The 23,481-nt window shown below is 35.0% G+C and overlaps 1 protein-coding gene across 1 annotated transcript in view; it reads left to right on the plus strand.

Annotated features, from left to right (window-relative positions):
• The first annotated feature begins 1,696 nt into the window (after nucleotides 1–1,696).
• LOC131649241 (uncharacterized) overlaps nucleotides 1,697–23,481 on the plus strand; it is a 36,953-nt gene continuing 15,168 nt past the window's right edge. Inside the window, exon 1 of the mRNA XM_058919003.1 lies at nucleotides 1,697–2,157. Within this exon, the coding sequence (XP_058774986.1) occupies nucleotides 1,697–2,157 (461 nt within the window). The remainder of the gene's footprint in view (nucleotides 2,158–23,481) is intronic.

Raw genomic sequence — 23,481 nt, forward strand, 5'->3', positions numbered from 1 at the left:
TAGTTGACAAAAGCGTGAAACATTAAATGCAATGCTGTACGGAATACGCAAAGCATTAAATGCACCCAACGGTCATCTTCTCAAGCGCCTATAAATATGAAGTTCTGATGAGAAGCAAGGTTGACGATTTGCTAACAATTAACTTGCTGAAACGCTGTTCAAACTCAAAGCTCAGAAACTTCATCTTCATCAAAGCTCACTACATTGTTGTTGTAATATATTAGTGAGATTAAGCTTAAACGTTAAGAGAAATATCACTGTTGTGATTATAGCTTTTCAGAAGCATTTGTAATACTCTTAATTGATTACATTAATTTGTAAGTAACTAGAGTGATCAAGTGTTGATCAGGATACTCTAGGAAGTCTTAGCTTGTGTCTAAGCAGTTGTAATTAGAGTGATCACGTGGTGGTCAGGATACTCTAAGAAAGTCTTAGCTTGTGTCTAAGCATTTGTTCCTGGAGTGATCAGGTTGTGATCAGGATACTCTAGAAGACTTAGTCGCGGACTAAGTGGAAAACCATTGTAATCTGTTGCGATTAGTGGATTAAATCCTCAGGTGAGGTAAATCACTCCGTGGGGGTGGACTGGAGTAGTTTAGTTAACAACGAACCAGGATAAAAATAACTGTGCATATTGTTTTTATCGTTCAAGTTTTTAGACTACACTTATTCAAACCCCCCCTTTCTAAGTGTTTTCCTATCCTTCATGTTTAAGGGAACTTATGATCCTGATGGCGCTTTGACATGGCTTAAGGAGATTGAGAGGATTTTCCGTGTCATGGATTGCACTCCTGAACAGAAGGTTCGGTATGGGACTCATATGCTAGTAGTTGAGGCGGATGACTGGTGGCTAAAGACTCGTAGGAGATTGGAAGCGAGTGGTGAGGAGATCTCTTGGATTGTGTTTCGCATGGAGTTCTTAAGGAAGTACTTTCCTGAAGATGTCCGTGGCAAGAAGGAAATTGAATTCCTTGAGCTAAGTCAAGGGAACAAGTCTGTTATGGAGTATGCTGCTAAGTTTGGTGAATTGGCTAAGTTTTACCAATACTATGATGGGCCAAATGGTGAGTTTTCCAAGTGCATTAAGTTTGAGAATGGGTTGCGTCCGGAGATTAAGAAAGCAATTAGTTACTAGAAGATTTGCATCTTTGCTGATTTGGTTGATTGTTGTCGGATTTATGAAGATGACAACAATGCTCATTATCGTGTGATAAGTGAGAAGAGGGGAAAAGGTTATCAAGGTCGTGGTAAGCCTTATGACGCTCCGAGTGGAAAGGGTAAGCAGAAAGTCACTGATGGCAAGAGAACTAGTGGGGGAGATGCACCTGCTGGTGTTACGTGCTTCAAGTGTGGCAAGGTTGGCCATAAGAGCACTGTGTGTACTGCTGATGCCATGAGGTGTTACCGTTGTGGAGAGATTGGACATACGTCACTTGCTTGCAAGCATAAGCAGATGGTGTGTTTCAACTGTGGTGAAGAAGGACATATTGGAAGCAAGTGTCAGAAGCCTAAGAAGGAGCAATCTAGTGGAAAGGTGTTTGCCTTGTCGGGAACTCAGACCACTAGTGAGGATTCACTCATCAGAGGTACTTGTTTCATTAATAGCATTCCTTTAATTACTATTATTGATACTGGTGCTTCTCATTGCCTTATATCTACTGATTGTGTTAATCGATTGGGTCTTGTGTTGTCTGCTATGAGCGGAGAGATGGTTGTTAATACTCCGGCTAAGGGTTCGGTGACCACTTCTCTTGTGTATTTGAAGTGTCCCGTGTCGATTTTTGACAGAGACTTCCTTGTTGATTTTGTGTGCTTGCCGTTGAGAGGTTTGGACGTGATCTTGGGAATGGACTGGTTAGGGCATAACCATGTTCACATTAATTGTTTTGATAAGTCTGTGAGGTTTTCTTCTCCTGAAGAGGAAAGCTTAGAGTTGTTATCGGCCAGACAGTTTCGTTTGTTGATGAAAGAAGATGTTCAAGTGTTCGCGTTGGTTGCATCAATGTCTGTTGAGAACCAAGCGATCATAGCAGAATTGAAGGTGGTGTGCGATTTTCCTGAAGTTTTCCCCGATGAAATTCCTGATGTACCGTCTGAGAGAGAGGTTGAGTTCTCTATTGAATTGGTACCTAGTACTAGACCTGTGTCTATGGCACCGTATAGGATGTCTGCATCTGAATTGTCCGAATTGAAGAAGCAGTTGGAAGAATTGCTTGAGAAGAGGTTTGTGAGACCTTGTCGCCGTGGGGAGCTCCAGTGTTGTTGGTTAAGAAGAAAGATGGAAGTATGAGACTTTGTATTGATTATCGTCAGTTGAATAAGGTGACAATCAAGAACAAGTATCCACTTCCAAGAATTGATGACTTGATGGATCAATTGGTTGGTGCTCGTGTGTTTAGCAAGATCAATCTGAGGTCGGGTTACCATCAGATTAAAGTGAAAGATGAGGATATGCAGAAGACGGCTTTCAGAACCCGTTATGGACATTATGAGTATTCCGTGATGCCCTTTGGTGTTACTAATGCACCTGGAGTATTTATGGAGTACATGAATCGTATTTTTCATGAGTATCTGGATCGTTTTGTGGTGGTGTTCATTGATGATATTTTGATTTACTCTAAATCAGAATCAGATCATGCTGAGCATTTGAAGTTGATATTGCAAGTCTTGAAAGAGAAGAAGTTGTATGCTAAGTTATCTAAGTGTGAGTTCTGGCTGAAGGAAGTTAGTTTTCTGGGGCATGTCATTTTTGGTGATGGCATCGCCGTGGATCCGTCTAAAGTTGATGCCGTGTTGAGATGGGAAACTCCTAAGTCGGCTACCGAGATTCGAAGCTTTTTGGGACTAGCTGGCTATTATAGAAGGTTCATTGCAGGTTTCTCTAAGTTAGCACTTCCGTTGACTATGTTGACTTGTAAGGGTAATGCTTTCGTGTGGGATGTTTCTTGTGAAGATAGTTTTACCGAGTTGAGAAAAGGTTGACGTCGGCACCGATTTTGATATTGCCTAATCCGGAAGAATCATTTGTGGTTTATTGTGATGCTTCTAAGATGGGTTTAGGAGGTGTGCTCATGCAAAATGGTAAAGTTGTTGCTTATGCATCAAGACAGTTGAGAGATCATGAGAAGAGCTTTCCTACACATGATTTGGAACTTGCTGTTGTAGTGTTCGTATTGAAGATTTGGAGACATTATCTTTATGGTTCTAGATTTGAAGTCTTTAGCGACCATAAGAGCTTGAAGTATTTGTTTGATCAGAAGGAATTGAATATGAGACAACGAAGGTTGTTAGAACTGTTGAAAGATTATGATTTCGGTTTGAATTATCATCCAGGAAGGGCTAATGTTGTTGCCGATGCTTTGAGTCGCAAGACTTTGCATATGTCGGCAATGATGGTTAAGGAGTTAGAATTAATTGAGCAATTTCGAGATATGAGTTTGGTATATGAAGTGACCCCTAAGAGTGTTCGATTGGGTATGTTGAAGATTAACAATGATTTTCTGGATAGTATCAAGGAAGCCCAGAAAGTTGGATATGAAATTGGTTGTTTCGATGATTGGAGTCGATCAAGCTGAGAATGGTGATTTCAAGTTAGATGCACACGGTGTGTTGAGGTTCCGTGATCGGATTTGTATTCCTGATGATGTGGATTTGAAAAGATCTATTCTTGAGGAAGGTCATAGGAGTAATCTGAGTATTCATCCCGGAGCTACGAAGATGTATCAAGATTTGAAGAATTTTTTTTGGTGGCCTGGAATGAAGCGTGACATAGCTCAGTTTGTGTATGCATGTTTAACTTGTCAGAAGTCGAAGCTTGAACATCAGAAGCCTGCTGGTTTAATGCAACCGTTGGAAGTCCCGGAATGGAAATGGGATAGCATTTCTATGGATTTCGTGACGGGTTTGCAGAATACCATGAGAGGACATGATTCGATTTGGGTGATTGTTGATAGGCTTACGAAGTCGGCTCATTTCATACCTATTAACATCACTTATCCAGTTGCGAGGTTGGTGGAGATTTATGTCCGTGTGATTGTGAAGTTGCATGGTGTTCCTTTGTGTATTGTTTCGGATAGAGATCCGAGGTTCACTTCAGATTTTTGGAAGAGTTTGCAAGAAGCATTGGGTTCTAAGTTGAGGTTGAGTTCGACATATTATCCTCAGACAGATGGTCAAACAGAGAGGACGATTCAATCTTTGGAGGATTTGTTGAGATCTTGTGTTCTAGAACAAGGAGGTACGTGGGATACTTATCTTCCATTGATAGAGTTCACATACAACAATAGTTACCATTCGAGTATCGGTATGGCACCGTTTGAAGCGTTGTATGGTCGGAGATGTAGGACTCCGTTGTGTTGGCATGAAACGGGTGAGAGTGTAGTACTTGGACCCGAGATTGTACGAGAGACTACCGAGAAGGTTAAGTTGATCCGTGAGAAGATGAAGGCTTCTCAGAGTAGGCAGAAGAGTTACCATGACAAGAGGAGGAAGGATTTAGAATTCCAAGCTGGTGATCATGTATTCTTGAGAGTTACGCCGGTTACCGGTGTGGGAAGAGCCTTGAAGTCGAAGAAGCTAACTCCTCGTTTTATTGGACCGTATCAGATTTCAGAGAAGGTTGGTAATGTGGCGTATAGAGTGGCTTTACCGCCTAATCTTTCGAATTTGCATGATGTGTTTCACGTGTCGCAACTTCGGAAGTATATTTCTGATCCTTCGGAAATATATATATATATATTCACATAGTAAAATAGAATGGATACAATAAAGAGTGCCACATTTCGTTTCCAATACAATTGAAAACCAAACATAAACATACAATTAACATGCACCTGATCAAATTACAACACGTATCGAACTTCGTGTTTTCTCAAGTATGCATATCACAACGGAATAATATTTTCTCAAGCATTTCAATGATTATATTCCATACTATAATCTTCTCCCAACATAATGACATTATCATATCATAAATGTGTCATATGAATTCAAACATAGGCACCAAGGTCACTTAACATAATATATCCAAATAAAATGTTAACTAAGAGAATATTTAACAATATCTCAAAACAACAAAAATGAGTTCAAATACCCCCGTGTTACATGACCAGAGCATTGACTCACTACCTAATAAAATGAATAAAATAAATGATACGCTCCTCGACTAAATCCTCGTGCAAGCACATTATTCGTCGGAACCTGCGCGATGTTGCATTGAACATCATTCAAACAGAAGGGTGAGAATTCACATCATAATGAATACATATAATATGTACAATGAATATAGTACACTTCAATCCAACAAATTCATCATACTTCATAATTTAATGAGTTCTACAGTTATTGCACATAGCACAAATCTCCAATTATCACATAAACACACATTAATTCAAATATCACATAGCAAAATCAATTTGACTCCAAATGCAATTAATGCGACTCATGCATGTGGTACCATGTGAACATTAAGCTCACCGCTCATGATTCGATATTCAAGAACCAGAGCCACGCTTTCGATCCGGACAAGACCAAAGCCCTCAAAATATGAACATATGGTCAACCGCTTCCGATTCATATAGGAACAAAGCCACGCTTCTATTTACATTCAAGGATCAAAGCAACACCTCTATTTTGCCCTTCAAGGATCAAGGCCATCATTGTAGCTCACACCCCACATGGGCACACTACCAAAAAACATATAGTTTGTCACCTCTATTTCTCTTCAAAGGATCAAGGCCACCATGAATGCATGTACAATTACCACAAAACATATGCAATTAAGATCATCCAACCATCTTAACATATCATATACCTAATGATTCAATACATTGAATCATCTACCAATTGCACAACATACATCCATCATGTAAACATCAAGAATAATGCATCCCAAATAGCATTAAACATTTACACACATCACGAATAACATATAACATCATAGCTCAACAATGTTATTATCACCCAACATCAATTCACATATTACATAAATACAATTTAAGTAACATGTCACGTACGTATCATACTCATAGTTCACCAATTCAAAACATCATCATAACGTATATTAAACAATACCAACACATCATCATAACATATACTAAATAATACCAACTCATAACAAAGAACATATTTCCTATGTTATCTCTACATAGTTCATCATTTCATCTTAGTTACGATCTCTAGAGACTATACGTTATGATTCATTTTATTTTACCAATGTATAATTCATCTCATTAGCTTTCTAACGCTTCGAACGAGACTCAAAACGGAGTTACGGTTCAAAAGTTGTGGTATTTATAAAATCTGTCAAAATTGGATAACTCATAGGTCCACTCAGGCCGACCTATGAGTCGATGCATATCCTGCAGTGGTCGTCTCATGACTTGCAGCGGTCGACCGCTCACTAAAAAACTCATATTCCCGCCCTTGCGAGTCAGCTCAGGCCGACCCTGCCTTGTGTAATGGTCGACTCATGCTGCGTTAAAACTAAAAAATCACTATTTTTCTTCCCCATTCCCCTCATACAACAACCACTAACCCACATTCAATTTATACATCAATTGACAACAATCATCTCATCAATATATCAAACAACATTCATTTACTACCATCTAACATGAATCAAAACAATCATTTCATGGATTCTACACAAATCCTAACATTTTGAAAATTATGAAAATAGAGAGATGAAGAACCAGAGCATACCACTACCCATTATATACATATATACCCATAATAATAAGGATTCTCCCCTTACCTTATGTTAAATCTTCTCCTTCTAGGTTTTCTTCACTTTCTCCCTTTTTCTCCTCTTTCTCTTCTCTTCTCTTCTCTCCAAACTGAATGTTATGAGAACTAACCTAATTCTTCTTACTATATTTCTTTATTCTAATGGCCTTAGATACCCATTCTCTTATTATTTCTATTCCACTTAATTAGGCCCAATAACTATTATCTCATTATTCTATCACTAATCCTAATAACACAATTAGCATAACACCACTCAAATAAATAATTATCACACCAAGTAATAATTAAATAAATAACTACTAAATAAAATAATTATTTAAATAAATAACTAAAAATCAGGATGTTACATGTTACACTCTCCACCTTGTGCATGCACACTAGTCGATATACCTTCATACATATCTTTGATAGCTCAAATATATGCAATCATAATCCTTTTCTTCTCTAGAGCTTTCAACGAAATCTCTCTAGGAACTCATCATATTCGTTATCCAAGTCAATAAAGATTAAATGCAAATCTTGTTGGCCCATCCGATAGTGCTCTATCACACGTCATAATAGATAGATCACTTTCATGATCGACATTTCAGGGACAAAATCAAATTGATTCGAAGTAACTTGAGTCTCTTTTCTTAGTGTGCATTTAATCAATCTTTCCCATAACTTAATGGTATGGCTCATAAGTTTAATCCCCACATAATTTTCCCAGCTTTTTATACCCCTTTATTCATATAAATTGAAACTAGTGGTTCTTCTCCATTCATCCGAAATTTGCTTTGACCCTATAATTTCATTAAATAATTTAGTGAACCACAGTATGACCTAAGAGGGAGGAAGGTGAATTAGGTATTTAAATTTTTTTAGTTGTTTTAGAGATGTTATGATTCTTTTTATTTTTCCGAAAGATTTGATTATCAGATAAATTATAAAGCAGGAAAAACAAAGTGCGGTAAGTAAATTGACACAATGATATATCCTGCTTTCCCTTTTCAAAAAGAGTGCTCTAGTCCCCTCACACCACGTGAGATATTTCATTATGTTAGATTTTCGTACAAGTTTTACAAGACCTCTTTTACAATCTTCTAACGTAAACACCAAAGCTATGGTGGATTTTGAATCAAACAAATCAAATGACCTATTTCCAACAAACAAAAAGAACAACACTTTTTATTTGTAAACACTAGTAGAAAGTAAAACCACTTTCCTTACAGAAAATGTGATCAAACACTTTTTGAACATATACAAATTAAAAATACAACTTTGAACAATCTATACAACTTGGCTTGAGTTCCAAGATATAACAATTTTGATCTTCTCTTCCACTTGAGTCTAATTAGGAATATATATATATATAATTCTGGTATAACAGACCCATATGTCTTGAGAGATGTCGAGACATTCGATCTGTCAAGAAACATTAGCAAGGTATATACACAGATTTATGTCAAACTGAAAGATAAATGACACCAGTAATTATTGACCCAGTTTGGTGACAAACACACCTACTCTAGGGGCATACCAAGCCAGAAATGAAGTCCATTATCAGCAGTATTAATTCAGAGCTAAACTCCCCCGTTTACAACCCTTCACTTAATCCCTACCGAATGATCTTTCTACCTAGATACTCTCTAGATATGGAATATCCTCATCCCATTTCCTATCACCGTAGTGATGTTGTACAGTTCTCTAGTCCCAGGAGTTGTAACAACGACCTAATCACCAATGTTCTGATTACACAAACAAGCAGTTTGGAAGACACACTTCCATGACAATCTCTAGCCAAGACTCTTGACAATGAACAACAACTTGGAGTTACTTCAAAGCTTCCTCCAAGAATAATACGTATTCCTCTTACCTATAGGCTTCGAGGATTACAGTGACCTTCCCACAACCGGGAGGTTCACTTAACCTAGCCCTAATGATTACATCTTTTCTATTCTCGACTGGCTTACCTTTTAGGTTACAAACCCTTCTATTTATAACCTATACCCAACTGGATTTGGGCCTTCAATCACATCTAAATCGCTGTTATAATATAGCAGTAACTTCTGCTACAAAATAGGTCTTCAATCAAATTTTTTTAAATTGTCTCCAATAATAGAAAGTCTTTATTCTTCAATATTCTTCTTGATTCTTTGGACCTGTTAAATAAATCACGCCGTATATGATTTACAAAATATTCAGGAATATTCTGCACTCTTCTGTAGTATTTAAATCGTAAATGATTTAACTAAAACTCTTCACTTCAGCTTAGGCATGATGTCGTGACATCCCATGTGACATGTTGTTCCAGATGTTGAAGTTGTTTAACACAATATATTCTAGCATTCCAGTGGGACTCTTTGTTGTACCTGTTCTTCTTAGAATGTTTTTATACTACATTATTACTGTTATTATTTGTTTTACAAAAATTAAGCCAATCCTAAAATCTAGGAACTAACAATCTCCCTCTTTGGCAAATTTTTGGCTAAAACAAATTAATTACAAATTGCATCTTAGCAGGTAGACAGAACTTCTGATAGCCAGTAGACCTCAGCAACTGGGCGGTTGGCTGCAGCAACTGTGATGGAGTCATTCTTTGTTTAAGATGTCATAACATCTTGTTCAGCATCTTCAGTACAACATTCTGAATGAGCTCCATTTGCAGCACAGACCTTAACACCAACGATTTGGTGTATATGAGGAAGAAGATATATAACCCACCCCCTTAATCGAAGAAGTACCTGCATGATATGTCATACTGGGTACACAAATGGTGTAACTCAGATCAGAAGTCATAATAATTCTTCATAACTCAGAACACAAGTCACAAACAGACACCAGACAGCCTTATGATAAAATATTATTTTTGACATGTTTGGATATCAAATGCGAGTATAAACTCCTGCATGAGCATCTGAGCAATACACCTTTTATCCTCCTTTTTGGCCAAAAAGTTGACAAATAAGGCCATCACAAAACCAAGCCCAAGTACACCTTACCCATACCCGCATGAACCTCATAATGATCACCATTTTCACACTATGAAGCGATGAATAGCACAAGGCTCTATTAATAAGCTGATAGGAGACTTGGGAAATAACGATCCTTGAAAATATGACAAATTGATTGGTCAAGGAAAATGTTATTTGAGGAGAAAACCACCACAAACCAATGTGTACCGTCCAATATATTTGAATGCCTTTAACAATGTTGGATTGTTTCTTCTGAGCAGATTGAACATACCCGGGCGAAGTCAAACCAAAAATATATTCCAATTCTAAGATTACCTTTCGACAACCTTTTCTGGCTGTGGACCAATTCTTCTGGAAGAACCAATTTCCTAAGATAGCGCATGCACAGTCACAGACACGACGTTCTGACTAAGCTTTGATGTTATCTTCCAAAATGTTTCTTTGCTAGCTTTTAAAAAATAACTTCTCAAAACATGTCCTGACATCTGGTCAGACATTGCCTCTCATGCCTTAACAACATAGAAACACATAACACTGTAGAAAAATATGTCCTTGCATGTATTAGTTTAGGCTAGCTTCTTATTCAAGATCCTCCTTTGCTTAAAAAGCCATCAACTCCTTTTCTTCAGTTCTCAAGATTACTACTTTTTCTTTAATTGGCTCCAGCTGATATGTTAAGACATTACACTACGCCAAAAGGCCTTTAGACATCGCACCTTGGACAATGCTTTTATACAAAAGCACTGCTATAAGTAAAATAAAAAATAAAACACGGAAACTAAATACAAATTCAGTAAAGGCATCGCACCATAGACAGCGCTTCTTTACAAAAGCGCTGCTATACATTTGCAAATTAATAAATAGATAAAAGAATGAAAAAATAGCGCTGCTAAAGGTCCTAGAAAAGGATGCGCTTTATAAAAGTGCTACTATAGGTCTTGAATAGAAAGTGCTTTTATAAAATGCTGCTAAATGTAGAAAACATTGCTATATGTAGAAAGCGTTGTTATATGTTGAAAGCGCTGCTAAACGCGAACATCAGAAAGCGCTGCTAAAGGTCAAAATAAAAAAATAAAAAACATAATATCAGACTAAAACCCTAAATTAACCAAAAGCGCTCATTCTAATTTACGATCGTTTCTTCCTCCTTGCTCTGACGTCGTCCCTCCTTCCTCTTTGCTCCAACCGTCCTTCCTCCTTGCTCCGACCCTCCCTCTGAATTCGAATCAGAGTTGGAGAGACTGAGAAATACTTGGGTATAAAATAAGGTTTATTCTTGGTAAATTGCATTGTAGATCTATGGTTTTGCAGGTATAAAGTGAATAATCCCTCAAAAGATCATGTTTGAGGTTTTCATTATGAAAACATCAACTAGTTGCTATTATTGAAGTCGATGGAAATAACTATAAACTCTCTGATGATGGTGGCCCAACTAGAGAAATACCTCAAGCATCTTCAAGAAAACGAGACTCAAGATTAAAGTGCTTATATGATCGAGGTATCTGGAAAAGAATCTTGAAAGCCTAAAAGTAATGAAAGATATAAAGTGTGAAAGCTATCCAGGCCGTGTCTATCTGAGTGACCAAAGTTTAGTAAAATAAAGGAAGTAGATCCAAATTTCTAAGGCATCTCTCTCTCTCTCACGCCCACACCCACACAAACTCTTAAAAGACATTTTCTAACCTTTTTACATCTTTAAACTATTTTCAAGACTGAGCCAAGTGATTAAGAAACTATGTAAACTTGTTTCAAATTTTTTTTAACTACTCAATTGATTGGGAACTTAAGTTAGTTGGAAAAACTTTTGGAACATGTCAACATATTTGAGCGTTAAGAAAGTCGAATGGAAAAACTTTTTTGAACCATACAATAAATTGGAACATTAAGCCAATCGATTGGAGAAGGCCTAAATGATTAACCTGACGAATAGAACAACATCTTAATGACTTGCAATAGCTCTATATAAAATATTTCCATATTGGGCAAGCCAATCGAGTAAAAATGACTCATCCAATAGATTGGAGAATTATGCCAATCGATTAATTCATTAGTTATGCCCATGGATCATTTCCTTTTCTATTTTTCCAACACTTATTTAAAAGATGTTCACCTTATCTTCATTTGACGCCACTTTCCAAAGCTTAACATTTTCCTTTGGATTATCCCTCTATTTTTCTCTCTTTCAATAATTCTTTTTAACTTAAGTTGCCTTGATACTTTTGAGTGAAACATTACTTGTGCGGAAGAGTTTGTAAGTGGTCGTGCTATTGTTCAATTCCTAAGAATGTTATACTCCTAGGATATTGAGTTTGGTTTGTGAGATAAACCAGTCATAAAATATGAGTTTTGGTTTTTTGAGCTTTGCTGAAAAAATTTATGTTTGGTTATTGAGACAAGCATGGAAATCTTTAAAAGGTTCGTTAAATAAGCCTAGGGTAAAAGCTATATTTGGTTTGGGATAAGCCTGTAACATCTAAAAATCATATTGTATTAAGGTTCGTGGGCATAAAAGCTCAAAGTTCATAGTTAAAATCTCAAAAAGCTCTCTTAGGGACAGGTGTAGGCCAAGGGTTGGTGTAACTTGGATAAATATCCATTGCAATATCTCTAACCCTTACTCTTTTATATTCTCTTATTTACTCTTAAGAAATTACTAACATAATTTTAAGTATAATTGAGAAAGCTATTAAAGTAATTGTGAATTTTAAATAACATATGTCACCCTTCTCTTGTGCTTAAAGTCACTTGTCCAACAATGGCATTAGAGTGTAACTCCTGTTAAAGACTAATCATCCTAGGAGGAAAAATTACTTCAAGCTATTCACTAAACAAACCCTCATCCTTTAATGGAGGAGGATATATTTTTTGGATAGAGAATATGAAGTTTTTCATAGAAGGGGTAGATCGTGGTGTTTGGAAGGTTGTGAAGGAATTTCCATTTATTCCTACACACGATGACAATGGTGTTGTAGTAAACAAACATAAAAAGCATTGGACCAAATATGATAAGAAAATGAGAAGCATTGTTTGAAACACTAGTTGTGAGGAAGAAATTGTCTGAGTGAAGTGCCCTTGTGATTACTTTCGAGAGTGCAATAATCTTGAAGAATAGAGTTTGATTCTTGAGATTAACTAATCTTAAAATATTTGTGTGTTTCTTGAGATTAGCCTTGAAAATCTCTATTTGGTTTGTTATCTTACCCTAAGTAAAAATATTTTGTTTGATTGGAATAAGCCATTGTAAAGATTAGCTTGTATCAAAAAATTCGTGGGCATAACCTAGAAAAACTCAAAGTTTTAGTTAAAATATCAAGAAGATCTCTTCGGTACACGAGTAGGCCAACGTTCAGCCAAACCTAGGCAAATCTCTAATGTAATTGCTCTAAAACCCTTATCATCTTTAATTTCTTCTATTTATTTTACTTTTTTATTTTCGCTGCTATTTACTCTATCCTTAAGAAGCTATTAACACAATTCCATATGTAATTAAGAAAACCACTAAATTAATTCCGAGTTTTAAATACCATAGTTCACTCCCCCCTCTTGTGCTTGGAGTCATTTGTTTAACAAGTGGAATCAGAGCCTAAATCCTATTAAAGACTATTCATCCTAGGAGGAAAAATGACTTCAAGTTATTCACTAAACAAAACTCCATCATTTCATGGAGAAGGGTATAGTTTGTGGTAAGATAAAATGAAGTTTTTCATAGAAGGGATAGATTATGGTATTTGCAAGGTTATGAAGGAAGGTCTAATTGTTCCCACACAATGTGAATGGTGTTTTAGCAAACAAATCTAAAAAGGATTGCATCAAGTATGATAAGAACTGTCATCACTATCACTCTCAATCTTGATGAATTTTTACGAGTTTTTCACTACGAGACTAAAATGAACGTGGACACATTAACTCATAAGTATGAACTCTTCAAAATGAAACCTAAAGAGATAATTAATCAAATACAAACACGGTTTACTCATATCGTGAGTCATATGAGAACTCTGGGAAAAAATTCAAATGAGGAACTACTTGTAAAATTTCTTAGATGTTTAAATTGTAGTTAGCAACCTAAAGTCACTGTGATTTGTGAATCTATGGATCTATAAACTATGAAAACACTCACACCCTTTTTTGTAAATTGGAGGAACATGAAATGGAGCTGAAGAGACTGGTTGTTGACGAAGAAAATGACAAGAAGAATAAGAAAAGTATTGCACTAAAATCCACAAACATTAAAGATATGGATCTATAAGATAAATATTTTCAAATTAAAAGTAATAATTTCATGTTTCAAAATTTCAAAAATTCTTGAAACTCAAAATCCAGAAGCAAAGTGAAGAAAGTTCCTTGTCCATTCCTACATATCATCAATGTAGAGACAAAGGGCGCATAAGACCAGACTTTCCTCAAAACCCGAGAAGAAACCAAAACAAAAGAAAGTTCAAGAAGTCTCAAGAAAATAAAATGAGGCTTACATACCCTGGGATAATGATGATATAGAATCCTCACACAAGGAAGAAGCAAACATCTGTCTCATGGTAAATCATCAAAACAATGAGGTAACCTCTCATTTTGTTATTAAGATATATTTCACATTCTAAGAAGCTAAAAAAAGAAACAAGTAAATTAAAACAAATTATCTCAACCTTCAAAGACAACTATCTATTCCCTTGATTTCAAAAATAAAAATCTATTGGAAGAAATAGAAAGTCTTAGAAAGAGACAAGATGGTCTAATTTAAAACTCTTTTTTATCTCCCAAAGTCCTAGATGAACCAATCAAGTGTCATCAATATGAAATTTTGAAAAATAAAATTGATGATCTTTAAAATCCACTTGATAAATTCAATTAAGATAGAGAAAAATTGAATCTTATGTTAGAAAACTAAAGGGTGTTTTACAATAAGGTTGGTCTTGGTTATGAACCTAAGAACAATAGTAAAACCTTTACAAATATTTGCAATGAGCAACCAACATCTAAATGCTAAACTCTAAAATGCAATTACTGCAATAAAGACGACCATATTTCCATGTTTTGTTTTATCAAAAAGATTCATGAGAGCAAAGAAGGACATCCTCCATAATTTTATAAAAAACAATGTGAACATAAAAATAGAAATATGTATGCTCATAATATGTATTCCAATAACATAAAATAACCCAAAAATATATGGGTACCAAAGGTAGAAAAGTCAACTTGTGATGCATCTGATGATACCGATAGTTGCTCTTCAAGTGTCACATGTTAGGAAATAAATATGTTCTATTGTTCTACTCCTACGAGGGAAGATATCTCTTTTCACAATAACAACAAGACAAAAGAATTGAATCTTTGATCTTTGGTATGATCCCTAATGTTACCTCTCGGTTGTTCAAAGTAATTAAAGCTTTATTGCACAAGTTAATTAGTGTTAAGTAAGTTATATAACAAAGGTAATAAAGTATGTTCAAACTCTTCTACAAGCATGGTTATTAAAAACCTTGACAAAATATCTCTTAAACCTTAAAGACCATGACTATAGAGAAACTCATACATATTACCTTTGTTGAACTAACCCCTAGTATGTAGAAGTAAAGGTTTTTAGTTGTGCACGTATCTTTGAAAGGACATTTTTTGGAAGATGTTGACCAAGGGAAATAAAAATATCAAAGACAAGAGGAATTTTAAACTCAAAATGGAGAGACTTAAATTAAAGAGGTCAACTTAGATAATCAATATCTATATTAATATTGGAGTACCATTAAGGATCATCTAATTCAGAATATTAGCGAAGATATTTCTAAGGGAAATACATCTCAACACTCCTTTAGCAAAGTTTGTAACCTTAGAGCTTTTGTTTCACAAATTAAGCCAAATAAAATTGATGAAACATCATCGAAGAACATTAGTCTCTTGCTATATAAGATAGGTTAAATCAAGTTGAGAGAAACAACGTTTAGGAATTTGTTCCCAAAGCTTAGACTAATATAGTGATTGAAACCTAAGTGAGACTTTCGCGACAAGCTTGATGCTTTTAGAAATGTTTTTAGAAATAAAATAATACTTTTAAAGAAAGGGTACAATCAAAAGGAAGGCATAAACTTGATGAAACTTTTTCCCCTGTAGCTCGATTAGAAGCCATAAGGATAAATTTTGCCTTCTCATGCAGTATATCTTCTTAAACCCTTCAAAATGGATGCGGAGAATGCGTTATTAAACAGTTACATCCATAAGTATATGTTGATCATCCTCTCGGGTTTAATATGCTATCAAAATGAAAAAGGCTCTCTACGATCTAAAACAAGCTCCTAGATATTTGTTTGATAGTTTGAGCATTTATGCTTGAAAACAAATTTCTAATAAGGAACGAGAATTGAAACAAGTTTCTAGAATTGAAAGATATGAGAGCATTATGTGCTATCTTAGGTACACAAGAAGAAGTTACCAGATCATGTTTGCTTTTCTTGGTCCTTTTGATGTTGATAGTGTTTCTTAGTGGATGTGATCAAAGTGTTGATGTTTATAGTATCATTCAACGTGTGAGATCATGGAACCTATTAGAAGTATAAGATGATGGATTTGCAATGTATTTATTAGTTCTATAGTTTGACCAAATCTCACGTCAAACTATTTGTAAAGAATGAAAATTGACGGTGGTTTGTCATTCCCTCAAAAGGGTAAACTTCTCAAATTACCTTGATATTTTATAGTAGTACAATTAATAGAGATTGAAAAATTGATAACTCTGATTGATTCTATTAATCGGGTCCAAGAGACCTTGACACCACATATTCATCCAAAAACTTAAGGCATTTGGGGTATAGGTCATTTCTATTACAAACCCAACATTTTCTCAATTTTCTATTCCATATGGGACTTTTACCAATCATACTTGAAACCCAACACTAAATCATCAAACATGCTTATGGTTAACTTTTTTTCCTTAGCTCTAGATCATTTCTCATGTGGTGAAGAAGAAACTCATGATCGTCAAACATATTAAGTGTGACATTACTTGTACCATGAATCTTACAATCCTTATTGTCACTAAGGCAAGCAACTCCTACTTTCTCCAACTTTGAAGTCTTAAAGTATTCTTTCCTTGGAAACATGTGATAAGAGAAACCTGAATACATGACCAAATCGCTTCAACCTATGAACTTGACATCACTAGTGCACCCACATTATCATAACTATCCTTATTTGAGCCAACTACAATCTTAATATAATCATCATTTTTCTCCTCTTGGGAAATCTCTTATGAAGTGATCGATTTTTTGACAAGTAAAATATGTTAACCTTGACTTGTCAAACCTCTTTAATTTGAACATCCATATACACTCACTTCCTCCTCTTTGAGATACTCAAACTTTCACCATTATCTTCAATCTTTAAATATTTTATCTTTAAAAAAATGTTAGATATCGCATCCATGTGGACTTCATCCAAAGTAATATAGTATCTTCCTTACCATAGAGAAGGGCGTCCTTGAGATGTTCAAAGGATCTTTGTAATTATCTTAAAAAGATTAGAGCCTTATCATTATCATCAATCCTCACCTTAATATTCTCTAAATAATCAATTACATTGTAAAATTATGTCAATTTATCCATGACGAGTTTATTCGGTACCATTAAAAATTAGTAGAGTTATTATTTCATGAAAAACCTTTGAGTCGAAGACTTAGTAATATACAACGATTCAAGTTTTTCCCAAATAGAAGCTACAATCTTCTCCATAGTGATTTCTCTTAGAACTTTATCCCTGAGGTACAAGATAGTAACGTTGTTGGCCTTATCCATAATCTCTTTTTCTCTAATTGTGTTAGGCGTGTAGGCTTTAATACCTCACCCTTCATTGTTTTAATACACTTATCTTAAGTTAATATTTCTTGCATCATCACTTTCCACAATCCAAAATCAATGTCTTCAAAAACATCTCGATCTGCCATTTAGAACGCATGGTTCTCACTGGTAAACAAAATACCTTTACCCCAATATGGACGCCACTTGTTGTGAAAACTATAACTATTATAGTGAATTTGTTGATAGCTTCAAACACATCAATAAATTTGATGTTTGAGACAAAGAGCAATGGAACCAACATAAATTTCCAAAAGCAATATAATAACCTGTCAAAATTTAAGACAAACACAAAATAAGCAAGTATATTAGAGACAGAAAAACACAAAGAAGCTTTCTTACTTATCTCGATCAAAATGACCCACTCTAGGGGAGAGACGAACTCTCTGACCACTATACTTTTTTGAATTATTACAAGAGATTTCAAAAGAGTTACAAGAAAATAATCACCAAATTCCTAATAATAAACCCTATCCCCCCCAAGTGTTTTCTAATCTCTTTAACTCTACTTATAAGAATCACACATGCTCAAGATGTTTAGAAGTGTTTCACATTCCAATTAGATGCCTCTAAGGGTTTCTCACATTCCAAGAACTCCAAGAAGTTTATATCATTGTCTCTCTACAGTTCTCACTAGCATTCCCAACCCTTCTCACGTCCTTCTATCTAAAGTTCTAAAGCCCAAAAACTCTTTAACATGTCCAAAACATAATTCATTAATGAAAAAAATGCATTCGAGAATTAAAACTACAAAGACCAATACTTGTGATTTGGACCTAAAGCCCGAGTAAGGTATTTCGCATAGAGCTCTAAAGCTTCTATGCGGCTTCAACGTACTTCGCCGACCTATCTTCTACTTTTCCACTTTCTACAAGTTTGGTTTATGATAATCTCGAAATACAAGTTCCTTTTCTTCATCACTTATGATTTTAAGACATACTTTTACAAGGTCGATGAAAGAAAGTACTTTTCATTTATCCATAAACGAAGTAAAGATAACTTCTACAAACTAAACGTGCAACTATGAAGTCAAATATTCAAACATAAAATAGTGATTTGACTTAACAATATAAATAGTCAATTTAGCTACAACATTAAATCATAAATTTCATTATCTTATATGTTAAGGCAACTAAAATGAATAACTATTCATTAAAAAGCATTAAATATTTATTAAAAAGTTATACATTTAATATAAAATATACAAGTTCCAAGATAAATTTACCAGTTTAAATTTTTTAACATGTGCAAATTTGCATAGTGTAACTCGATTTTTTGACGAACTGACTCCTTACTCTTTCTTTTTGATTTTTTTTTGTTGCAAGAGTCGCCACCGACTTTTATTTTATCCAAATAGGAAAGGCATAAAAGAACAGGAAAGACCTTTTGACAGATTTTGGGTTCGGGGGGTTGGTTATACAAAGGGAAGGTGTTAAGCACCCTTTGTATCCATGGTTATCCATGGGCTCTTAATTTTGCTTAGATCACTTTTGCCTTTGTTTGATTTTGTTTGCTTGAAAACAGGTGTGGGGTGTGTGTTTGGAAAATGTTTTAACTTTGTAATAATCCTTGGCGGATGTATACAAATATCATTTTTTGAATGGTTTGACTTTGTAATAATCCTTGGCGGATGCTTACAAAGTTTTATCTTTTGAAATTTGTTTTGTGAAAACAGTGATTGAAAGTTTGATTTAAAACAGCTTTGAAATTGATTTGAAAATAGAAGAAGTGATGATGGACACTAAGTCACATAGGTCTATGAAGAGTTTCACCGGGAATAATGCCCTTCAAATACCAGATGAAAGTTTTGAAAATAGATGAGAAGTTTTGAAAATACTTTGTTTGAAAATGAAGGTGTTGGGGCTTATACTCAGGGAGAGGCCCAATTGAAATGGATTTGTTTGAGCAAGCAATTTAGGAGTTATCTACCCTCAATTTGTAAGATCTTTCCTGTGCGTTAGCAAAATGGACAAAGAGAAAATAGCGGAAACATAAATAATATGTCCAAATGGACAAAGAGAAAATGACATAAACATAAATAATACGTCCAAATGGACAAAGAGAAAATAACAGAAACATAAATAATACGTCCAAATGGACAAAGAGAAAATAACAGAAACATAAATAATATGTCCAAATGGACAAAGAGAAAATAACAGAAACATAAATAATACGTCCAAACGGACAAAGAGAAAATAACAGAAACATAAATAATACGTCCAAATGGACAAGGAGAAAATAACAGAAACATAAATATGATAAATAATAAAATAAAGCATAAAGCAAGAAATATAAAGAACAATATAATAAAATGCGGAAATTAAAGTCAATTGTTAGTATGTTAGCACGCGAATCATCTTGAAGCTAGTCAAGTATATCCACGATGTTAGTGAAGATTGATGGTGAGTGAATGATGATCTCGGATTTAATGTTAATGAAAATTTATCAGAAGCTTGATAGAATCATAGCGACTACACGATAAATTTCCAAAAGTCTTAAATCAACTGCATACAATCTCTGCCATATTTGATCTTTTATTCCGATTCTGGACAAAGAAAAAGATAAGAAATAATATCAAATAATATACAAAAAATAAATATAAAACAAATTAAACTTAATTCAATTTTTTGTGATTTTTTGGAATTGATTTTAAATTAATTAACAAGCTAATTAAACAAATAATTATACAAATAATTTAAACTTAACAAGAAAATATTCTTTTTTATGTCAAAAATTAGATTATAAAAATATAAACCTAAATCTAAAAGGAAAATATTTTTGGAGTTTTTTTTATTGGTAGAAAATAATTAAAAAGCAATATTTATATAATTACTATTTATTTAAGAAAAATAAATAAATTATAAATAAAAATAAAATATTTTTATGTTAAAAAAAATATAATATTTTATAAACTTAAAACTGAAATTAAAATATTTTTTTGGGTTTTTAAAACTATTTTTAATTAATTATGCAAGGAAAATAAAGAGAAATTAGAAAATATAAAAAATATAATCATATGTGGTGTTTCTGTGAAGGACCATGGTGGTCTGCACTAGCTGGGAGGAAAGTGCCACGCAACATGGTGTGTTGGATTTGTTAGAATAATTAAATTCAGACTGGGCCCACATGGAATTGACCAGCGAATGGGAAGGGAGGAAAGTGCCACGCAACATGGTCAACTTTTCAGCTCTACTATTCATCTTCTTCTTCATATTACCTGCGGATTTTGCTGCAGATTTACCTGCGGATTTTCCTGCGGATTTTTCCTTCAAATTTTCAAGCTTTTGAACGACCTACAAAATGAAGATGAACAAATACAATGGCCACCTAGATCACCTAATTTGACCCTTCTAAACATGATAGCGGTGTTAGTTTTTCCATTTGAGCAACGTAGCTATGAGTTTCGAGCTTGGCCATAGTTATGTTCATACTTGGTGTTTTAACATGGTTCTCTTGGTTTTGGCCATTAAAGCTTCATGCTAACGTTCAAAATTACTCTAAATATTCCTAGGAACATGTTAGTATCAATAAATTTCAACAAAATATAACAATAATAAAAATATGATAAAATTTGAAATATGCATAAATATGGAGTTTTTGATTCATGAACTCCTAACACTACTAAATGTTATAGGCTATATGATGCTTACTCTATGATGTTCCAAGAGTGGAATAGAGTGATTGAAATTGATTGAAGGTGGCTATTTGAATGAGCCTTGATTTTTACAAGTTTATTGAAACTTTTGGAAAATATAAAGTTCTTAAGCTATGGCTTTGTTGTTGTTGTTGTGTGTGGTGTCGTTTTCTTTTACCTCCCCGTTTCACTTGGGAGGACGGCACGCTAAACCCTTCACGCGAAATTTGGAAGGAGAATGCGCCCGTGGTGGGATGAATTTTATTTCAGTTCTTCCTACGATATCACACGAACTTTCTTATTTGTCCTACGAGTAGGAAAGGGGAAAAAAGATCTCAACTAAACCCTAGGAGTTTGCTAAGTGTGGGGATTTACACCTAGACTAGAAATTCTGGAGTCCGGGAGGTCGGTTATACATAGGGAAGTGTTTAAACACCCTACATATCTGTAGTACTCTACAGGAACCTTCTCTGTGTCATTGTGTTTGTGTTTATTGCTAATGATTGGGAAAGTTTCTCCTTTGTGTTAGGAGAAGGAATTGAATTGATTGAAGAAAGACAGACAGATAGACAGACTGACTATTTTTGGTATTTTATTAGCTCGCTGAGATTCCTTGTGAACCTCATGCCTACATATCCCTAGTGGAAGTCAGAGCTTAATGTAGTTCGGGGAACTAACTAGGGAAATTAATTGTTTTTGGTGCCTTGCTTGAAGCTCAAGGTTGAAGCTTGGAATTAAATCTCTGTTTACAGTAAAGAGACATGAAATTATCTCTACAGAGAGGTATTTGTACTATTCTACCACAAACATTTTGAAAGAGTGACAGAATAACTGGATTCATTTCATTCAAGAGGGGGACCTTACTTGGGTGTACAAGTATGCCAGTCAGATGCCTCTTAAATGAAAGAAAGATGCTCGTCCAAATTAGGGAAAGTGTACAAGTCTGGGGATGTGCCAGAGCATGTCTTTCAGAGTCCTAAATGGGAGACTTTGATTGAAATTGAAATTGAAATGTTTGTTTGTTTGAATGTGGTAGAGTAGTAAAAAATATCTCTCTATGGAGATAAGCTATGTCTATCTACTGTATGAAAGATTTGACTTTAGCTGGCTTGTATGAGGCCCAAGCTTGAGGCTTTTTGATTGATTAATTAATGTTATATTTGACTCTGGGAGGTGGCTCCATTGGGGGTTAATTACAGGGTATTTTTGTGTTCTGTACAAAGCCAAGAATTGAGGCTGACTCTGTTTAGGGAGACTCTATTTGTGTGCCTTGTACAAAGCCCAAGGTTGTGGCTGACTGTTGAGGATAATTGAATGAATGACTTTATTTTATGTGCCTTGTACAAAGCCCAAGGTTGTGGCTGACTCTAGCTAGGGAAAACATTATTTTCTGCCTTGTACAAAGCCCAAGGTTGTGGCGGACTCTTAAATGAATTAAGTATGGATGACTATATGGGGAAAAGATCCTAAGTGTTAGGAATCTTTGACACATGAAAGATATGGTTTATCTGCCTTGTACAAAGCCCAAGGTTGTGGCTACTGAGTGATGAAGAACTCACTGGGGAGACTCTATTATCTGCCTTGTACAATGCCCAAGGTTGAGGCTGACTCTTGACAGGGGAGTTTTATTGTTTGGGTGCCTTGTATGAAGCCCAAGGTTGAGGCTAACTGTTTTTGTTGGTTTTAACTCTACTGGAGATTAAAAAAAGACTGTTTTTCTTTTGGAAGCTAACCCTTTCCAGGGATTTTGACTCAGCTGGTGAATTTGTCTGTTAAAAGACTGACTTTATCATGTTTTTTGGAGGCTGACCCTTTCCAGGGATTTTGACTTTTTTGGGGAAATTATCTCCTAAGAGAATGAAATTATTGTTTTGACATTTTAAACAGATGTTGGAGGCTAACCCTTTCCAGGGGTTTTTTTGTTGAAATGAAGGAATGGATTGATTTTAAATGACTTTGGAGGCTAACCCTTTCCAGGGATTTTGAGATTGAAAAATGGATGGCAGAAAGATTATCTAGTGGAGACTCTTTGTTTAAAGCCCAAGATAAAGGCTGACTCAATGCTGAGGATGACCAAAACATAGATCCTAGACTCTACTAAGGAGGATTGATGAAGATAAGGGTGACAGAGACTGTCCATGTCTCTCATTCCAAAAATGTACTCAATGCAAAATTGAGACAAACTTAGCTTGTTTTAAGTCTGGTTTAAATCGGAAGAAACTCACCAGGGTAGGCTAAAAGGTGACTAAAGACCTGTTCCTATGTTTATAAGAAACCTGATGGGTCCTTGTATACAAGCTCAAGAGGA

The sequence above is a fragment of the Vicia villosa genome, linkage group LG2 (genome assembly GCF_029867415.1).
Source record: "Vicia villosa cultivar HV-30 ecotype Madison, WI linkage group LG2, Vvil1.0, whole genome shotgun sequence".
In the NCBI taxonomy this organism is placed as follows: Eukaryota; Viridiplantae; Streptophyta; class Magnoliopsida; order Fabales; family Fabaceae; genus Vicia; species Vicia villosa.